Genomic DNA, 7,550 nt, shown 5'->3' on the forward strand with positions numbered 1-7,550 from the left:
GCAAGAAACCCCAGGAAAAGCACAGCCCCTGCACTTGTTACTGCGGGTTTCCGGCCCCGGCGGCCGGACTACAGCGCCCGGCGTGCCCGGCCCCACCGCCCCGCACCGCCCCGCACCGCCCCAACAAGATGGCGGCGGGGCGGGAGGGGAGGGGAGGCGCGGCGTCCGCCCCCGCCGAGGGCGCCAAGATGGCGGCGCTGCGCGAGGGGGAGTTCGCCGCCCTGCAGAGCCTGCTGAAGGTGAGCGGGCCGCGGGGCCGCCGCGCTGCCGCTGCTGCCGGGGGAGGCGGCGCCCAGCCCGGCGGCGGGGGCCGCTTCCTGCCGGGCCGCGGCTGAGCGCGTCCCGCTTTGCTCCCCGGCAGGCGCCGTCGAAGGAGGCCGTGCGGCAGCTGTGCCAGGAGTGCTTCTCCAGCCCGCCCGCCGGCCTCGGCCCGCTGGCGCAGCGCGCCTGCCCCGCCATCGCCGCCGACCCCGAGGAGGCCGCGCAGGTAGGAGCCCCTAGCGAGAGGCGCTGGGTGAAGGCGATCCTCCGCCCGGGGTCCGGCGGTAAAGGGATGCGGAGGGGGCGTGCGTGAGGGGCAGGGGGCTCCTCGTGGGACGGGAGAGCAGTGGGGCTCCCGACCTGCAAAGGCTCTGGTTCCTGCCCTCTGTCGGGGCATGCAGTGCCCCAGCTGCACAGGTATCCTGGCAGGAGCTGTGTCTTGTCAGGGCAATGAGTCCCGTCCCATGCCGTACGCGATGCTTTTCAGCCCTGCGGAGTCCTTTTCCCATCTTCCTTTCCTACAGCTGGTGTCCGCCTTGCACAGCCTCACCAGGCACGTCGTGTACCGCGGCTTGACAAGGGCAGAAGATATCCTCGCTCTCTTTCCAGAAAACTTTCACCAAAACCTGAAAAACCTTTTAACTAAGATAATCTTGGAGAATATGTGAGTGTTACCCACCTGCCATCTGCTTTCGGTTGGAAAGTTAAAGTGTGTTTGTGTGGTTTGGTACGTGGGTAGTTGGCAGCATTCAGAGTTTTGGTTCTGGCAGTCTTGTGTATGCTGCGGGCTTAATCGCACCGCCCGGGATGAGCCGAGTTGAACGAAGTACATCACCTGCATGGAATGGCAAACAGTGCTGCAGTGTGCACGGAGGGCTTTCCCAAGGCTTTTGGAATGGGTGTGGACCTAATTCACATAACGTAAAACCACGTTTGTCTTAACAAAAAGGGACAGGGCAGCCCTGGCTATGTGTACAGACTTGGGGACGGGAGGCTGGAGAGCAGCCCTGCAGATCTGGGGGCTCTGCTGACTGCTGGAGCCCTGGTTACAGGAGCGTTCCTATCAGAGACAAACCACCCTGAATGCTTTTGCTACCTTTATTTTTTATTTTTTTTAAAGTGTTGCTGATACCATTTTTTTTCTTCTTTTCACAGCTCTGCTTGGAGGAATGAGGCACAAGCAAGTCAGAGTAAGTAGTATCTCACATCCGGATGTAATTAATGCTCCTGAGATCATTTGAGAGAGCTTGGAGTTTAGAATAGAGCATCGCAGCATGTTTCAGTGCAGCGTAGCACAAAAGATACTGCTGTTTGCCTTAGATGAAGCTGTATGCTTGGAGCATCATAGAGCTTAGGAGAGGCCAGTAAGTTTGTATTCAGTTCTGTGCTACTGTGCTAAATTGTTTCCAGTCCTCAAGCAATTTCATTTAATGCTCAATCTGTTGCTACATTGCAGAATGCAGTGTGGACATGGCAACTATTTGCCAAACTTCTGAATATGAAGCACTCTAACCTCCCCATTCAGATCTTTAAATGATGTCCATAGTTAACAACTATGAGCTGCAAAGCATACGTACATATTGGGGAATGCCTTATCTGTGCACATTTAGTCACTTCTGTGCATTCTTTCTCTTCCGCACATCTCTCCAGATGTGGCACGTACTCATAACTTGCTTTTTCCTCACCTTTCTGAAGCGTGATGTAGTTAAGCAGTGCAAATGTTATCAGTAGCATCAGCCAGTGAGTTACATTCTGGTTAAGTGTTCCACACAGCTATACTGGTTTGTTTTTTCCCTTAAGAGTTTTTCTTTTAAGCTGTAGCACTTAGAAATGAGAGCTGATTCATAATAAGAATACTCTGAGGTCTGCATAGATCCTCTTGGCCTGCAGAGAAGATAATGTCCAAGAAGTAAACAGTATAGCAAGACCCGGAAAACCACTGTCCCTCAAAAATCTTAATAGCATAAATGGTAGAAAAATAGGGAGGGGGAGGAAGCTATTGCATAATGCTAATACAGTAAATACTGCAGTTGCTTAGTCTAAACATTGTTCTGGCGTTACCAAGACACGCAGTGCTTTTTCCTGTATCCTTAACACTATCATGCCTTAGAGGAAATGAGAACAAGCATGATATGACAGTGACACACTAGCTAGGCCTTCACAAAGGAGAAGCAAGGCTGGGTGTATGGCTCTTGGAGCTTTGCTCTGAGATGCACGTTTTTGTATTTATTAGATGAATATTTAGCCCTGTTGTAATGAGATTGATTTTTTTTTTTTTTAAGCAATGATGGATTATGTTATATTCATGAAATATCCAACACATATTACACAGGGGCCAAGGCAGTGTTTTAAAGAACTGACATTCCAACTGGTTGTTCTGTGTTAATCTAAAAATGTGGATGGTTTCCTGTCCCTCCAAGCTGCCAGCAATCAATCTTTGCAAATTAACATACAAGACTAAACAGATGCATTTTATGTTGTTGCAAATACTGCCAAGTGCCGGCCCTGATGGACTGTAAACTGGAATTTCTTCCAAATACAAGAGCAAGGCAGCCAATTCTGCAGTGCCCCCTGGAGTTCTGAGGGGAGGAGGAACCTTTCCCCAGATAAAGAGAAATTCCTCTGAGCACCAGGAATCAGAAGGAAAGCTAGTGATCAGATGGGATCAGCCCCTGGGGAGGAAACTAGGCACCTTGTGGCATGCAGAATCCAGACAGGCTGTAGTTGCCTGTTGTGACAGTTCTTTCTGCAGCACTCAATGCAGGTTTAGTCTTTGCTTCTTCATCCACCTCTGATACCCTTAAATAGATATCAAACCTGATTGCCAGCAGTTATTTGCCAAGGCTTTGCAAAGATGCTCAAACTTACCAAGCGCCACAACTGAGATTTTAAACTGAGTTTATTCTTAAACTATCATCTCTATACAGATCTTTTATGGGGTTGGTCCTACCTTTCTTTCAGACTCATTTCAAAAGCCTGAGCTACACGGGAACAATGTTTCCTCGTGTGCCTGGTTCTCATTTGTTCTGACATAGCTCTGACAAAGTAGTTAGGCCTGCTAGCTGCAAATGCCTTTTTCAAACTGAGAGGGTTTGTCATTGTTCCCACGTCCCTAGCGTAGACTTTGTTCTAGTGAGAATTTACTGGTTTTCGCAGGAAATTGGATGCTGCACTTCTGAACACAAGAAGCGTAGCTCAGCTTTTACCAGAAAATTGAGTTGAAAAAGATGTGAGAGGTGTTCTGTGTCTTATAAATGCAACAGCTCCAAAGTGGAAATGACAGGGGTCCACAGTGCAACGTGCAGTACTCCATTCAGTACGTGCCATCACAAGTGACTATCCCCATCTCTTCTCAGCAAGGGATAGCTGCACAAGTTTCTTGGCAGGGCAACCAAGTTGGACCTGTTCCTTCCCATTGGAAGGCTGATGGAATTTCCAGCCCCAGAACTATGGATGTCAATACTGCATCAGACTCCTGAATGATTTCTCTTATGCGAGATCTAACTAGGATAAAACTGAAATTACATCTTCAGTATTTTTAACAAGTGGGCAGGATGTGTGAAGATTCTGGTTTCCCAGTTCTGTATTGCTTGTTTTTTTAGGATTCCTATGTACTTTCTTGCCAGTTACAGAACAGAGTATAGTAGGTCCCAGAGTAACTCATGCTTAAACACTGAATCTTGCAGGCAGGGTATGAGGTGAAGATATCTTATTGCTCCCCTTCTCTTAGCTGCTTTGAATTTAGCTGTGCTTGTCTTGCATTTTAGCATCCTTGCTTGTGATGATGGAGAACCCTGTTTGTTATTCAAGTGTCATGTGGAGGCCTTATTGACTGGCTTATTACAACATAAAAATAACGTGAAGCCAGGTAGTAGCACTAAAACTGTACATTTTTCACAGGGCCGGCACGATTCTGTTAGTGGAGAGGCTTGTATATGGTGACAGTCATGGGTTTTGGAGTCACCGTGTGCTGCCAGGCCTAATTGATCCCTGTTTTTTAATGCCTTAGTCTCCTTGCCTCGGCTGGTTGACATGGACTGGAGGGTGGACATCAAGACATCGTCAGACACAATCAACAGAATGGCAGTCCCTACTTGCCTGCTGCAGTTAAAGGTAATGTCAGTACCTGTACAGGACCAAAATAACCGTGTCTAACACCTGATTTACCAGTGGCAGCACAAAATAGTTTGGACAGGCATCTGGTGATTGCTTACTGCCTGAAGGGTGGGAGCAGAGAGGCTCTGAGAAATTAACAGGCTTTCTCAGAGATGATTTTGACATACAACAGAACCTGGAAGTGATCTCTAAGATGAAAGCCATCTTCTTGTACTGATTTCTTTGCATGATGATGAGAGAAAGCAGCATACTTGTGCCTAGTCACCATTGTTCTCTATGGAAAGAAAGATAAATTACAGAGAAGCCATTGGCCTCTAGTTCTAAGTCACTCAGCAATATGTTTAGCTGACTACAGTAGTTGGGAGATGTCTTCTGATTACTAATAATTTCTATCACTGTCCACATCTGTCATTCGGGGACTATAGCCAAGCTTACTGCTCATATTCTACAGAACTCTTGATTCCCCCAAACCAGTAAAAATGGGGTGGGTAGGCTTCAGAGGAGGAGGAACAATCTAATTTCTGTGTGTGGGATGTGATTACTTGTTGTGTGGGGTATCTGCTAAGATGCTTCTGATAGGGATGCGGCTTCCTGCCATGAGTCTCTTCAGAATTCCCCCACATTTACGGCTCTGTGTGCTTACTGGCACTCTGTTAAAGGGAGTGCACTTCACTGGTAAAGGCACACAGCAAGGAAATGGGTTCTGGGCTTCAGGATGGAGCTGGATGCCAAGTTTTTTCTTAATCTGTCCATTAAGCACCGACTTTCCTAGTGGCGCTGGAAAAGACATCAGTGGATTTTTCATACACCTAACAACTCCATTCCTGTTTTCAGATTCAGGAAGATGCTGCCTTATGTGGAAATAGTCCTGTTGTTTCTGCACTGACTGTGGAACTGAGTAAAGAAACATTGGACACTATGTTAGAAGGTCTAGGAAGGATCCGGGACCAACTTTCCGCTGTTGCAAACAAATGAATACCCAAGGACATGAATTCCAGCAACCAGGAAGGGAAGTATTCTACACCTACAGCTTTCCTAAGTTGCAGCCTTGTATAACATGGTTTATGGTTTAACCAAACAAAATTAAGAATATTTCTTTTTTGAGTTAATAAGATAGCTTTTGAAAAGCTAACTCTTAAACATTCCTTTGGCCTGGTGCCAGGAAGTGTTTTCATACTGTTGTTGAACAAAAATTGGTCTGTATTTTGGAAAAGGATTTAAGGGCTCAGAGCTTGGTTTAATCGCAAGGGTCATAATTGGAAATAGCAAATAGCTGCAACCAATGAAGCAAGTGCTATCTCCCTGCCCTGAAATTAGGATCTAAAAGGCTCAAGCTGGTTAATGGGCTGCCTTCCAGCATTAGCAGACAAGGAGGGTACTTCCCTCTGGAATGTGCATGCACTGAGGTGCATGCTAGATGTAGCACTCTCTCCCTTTCAATGAAGCACAGCCATGCTGCAGACTGTTATTACAGGATAATGCTTTGAAATAGGGCAATTATGCTACAACACATTCCCTTCTGATCAGCTTCATAGCACCATTTGCAAAATGACTAGTCTGTACATCTTTAGCAGCAAGTAATTTCCTCCTGTCTGAAAAGAATAAAGGAGTTCAGATAATTCATGTTTGGGTTTATTAGACTTTGGGCTTTGCTTTCCCTGCAGAAGAAAACAGACAGGGAAAGTAAAGAATTGATGGCCTTTGTCTGTGGTGTAGGAAATCTTTCTATGGCAATTGGTGCTTATATTTCCCCAAAGTGTTCTGATGTTTGTTTGTATAAATCTCCCTTCAATTAAAAAGTGAACTGCTAATTGATTTTTGGAGTCCTTTTCTGTGTAAGAGAGATGTTGTCCTGGATTACCTCGGCCTTTTTGTGATGGTGCCTAGTTTCTAGGCTGATGTAATGGATGTTCACTTTTGTTGCTGAAGAGGGGCTCTTTATTTCCCGTTCGAATAGATTCATCTTTTAAACTGTCTCCTATCCCATTTTAGTAACGTCTCAGGGCACATTTTAGCACAGGTACCAGCTCTATGCTAGGTACAGGTGATGACACTGACCTAACCCTTTACAGATACGTGCGTTGTATGGGGAAGTAAGCACAGAAAATGAACAAAATTAGGACTCATCTCTCTGATGATCTTCTATAAGGCACTGAACTGGAACACTGTATCCAAATGCTTTGTTTATGGTGAAGTCCCACCTTTCATAAAACATTTGGCTCTCCTTCAAGACAAAATATTATCTCTTGTGTTTGCAAACATGAAATCAAGTGGGATGTGTACATAAGCTACGGTGCTTTGTTAATTATTTTTATACATCTCCATGCAGGCTAGAATATAGATGTAAATAAAATCCATGCTTTTAAAAGATTGAGGTAATACAGCTTGTGCATCAAGCTGTATGACAAGCCCTGTGTTAGGGTCCACTTAGTGAAGATCATAATACTTGCACTGTCAAGATAACCCAGTAAACTTCCTATTTAATAGGGAAATCCAAAGGCAGAAGACAGATACTCAAGAATCTGTTCCACAAGTTTCAAGCTATGGATAATGTTTATAACCGACTTCTTCAATCTGAGGAAGTTTCGTTGCTTTCCAGCCTAACCTTAAAAGTCTCAAATATATCATGCTGTTGATTTTAGAAGGTAGGAACAACTGAGGAGGTGAATAATGAGATGAAGGACTCATAATATTAGAGGAACAGAGGAGGTCAATACACAGAGGAAAACTTTGAGGTAAATCTTGAAGTTAAAGCCAAAATATTGTAAGGACTAATGAAATGAAGAACTGATAGGTGCAGAGTCCTCATATGAACCCATTACACAACTACAGAATAGCTGTGAGGAAAAGCCTTAGAACTGAAGAGGCTGTCCCAGTGTCGGAGTAGCCCTATCTGCAGGTAGCTAAAAAGTGCTCATGGAGATTTAATAAAGGAGGTTTCCCGCTGAATCAGAGGTATGCCAAACATCTAACGACTTCAAGAGGTATATCTCAAGTCATTCTGCAAGGAGATGCCAGTATTTTCTAGCTCAAGAGGTAGGAGGCTACAAGAGAGCTTCCCTTCAAATCTTTGCATGAAGTGTTAGGCATTTTCTTGTTGGTTCTTAGCACATTTGCCAAGAAGAGCTGAGACTTACCACTCAGAAAAAGCTGTTTAAAGCAAGAGAGGCTGA

The 7,550-nt window shown here is 45.5% G+C and overlaps 1 protein-coding gene across 1 annotated transcript; it reads left to right on the forward strand.

The window, feature by feature from the left end:
* The first annotated feature begins 106 nt into the window (after positions 1-106).
* COMMD9 (COMM domain containing 9) lies at positions 107-6,192 on the forward strand. The gene is made up of 6 exons (XM_083837391.1): positions 107-239; positions 362-487; positions 786-925; positions 1,417-1,451; positions 4,271-4,374; positions 5,212-6,192. The coding sequence occupies exons 1-6, from the start codon at positions 129-131 to the stop codon at positions 5,350-5,352; spliced, it is 657 nt and encodes a 218-aa protein (XP_083693517.1). The 5' UTR covers positions 107-128; the 3' UTR covers positions 5,353-6,192.
* Positions 6,193-7,550: the final 1,358 nt, after the last annotated feature.

The sequence above is a fragment of the Anser anser genome, assembly GCF_964211835.1.
Source record: "Anser anser genome assembly, chromosome: 5".
Taxonomy (NCBI): domain Eukaryota; kingdom Metazoa; phylum Chordata; class Aves; order Anseriformes; family Anatidae; genus Anser; species Anser anser.

Coding starts and splice junctions, on each gene's coding strand:
- COMMD9 (XM_083837391.1), top strand. CDS start 129: ATGGCGGCGGGGCGGGAGGGGAGGGGAGGCGCGGCGTCCGCCCCCGCC. Junction 488..785: donor ACCCCGAGGAGGCCGCGCAG/GTAGGAGCCCCT, acceptor CCTTTCCTACAG/CTGGTGTCCGCCTTGCACAG. Junction 1,452..4,270: donor TGAGGCACAAGCAAGTCAGA/GTAAGTAGTATC, acceptor TTAATGCCTTAG/TCTCCTTGCCTCGGCTGGTT.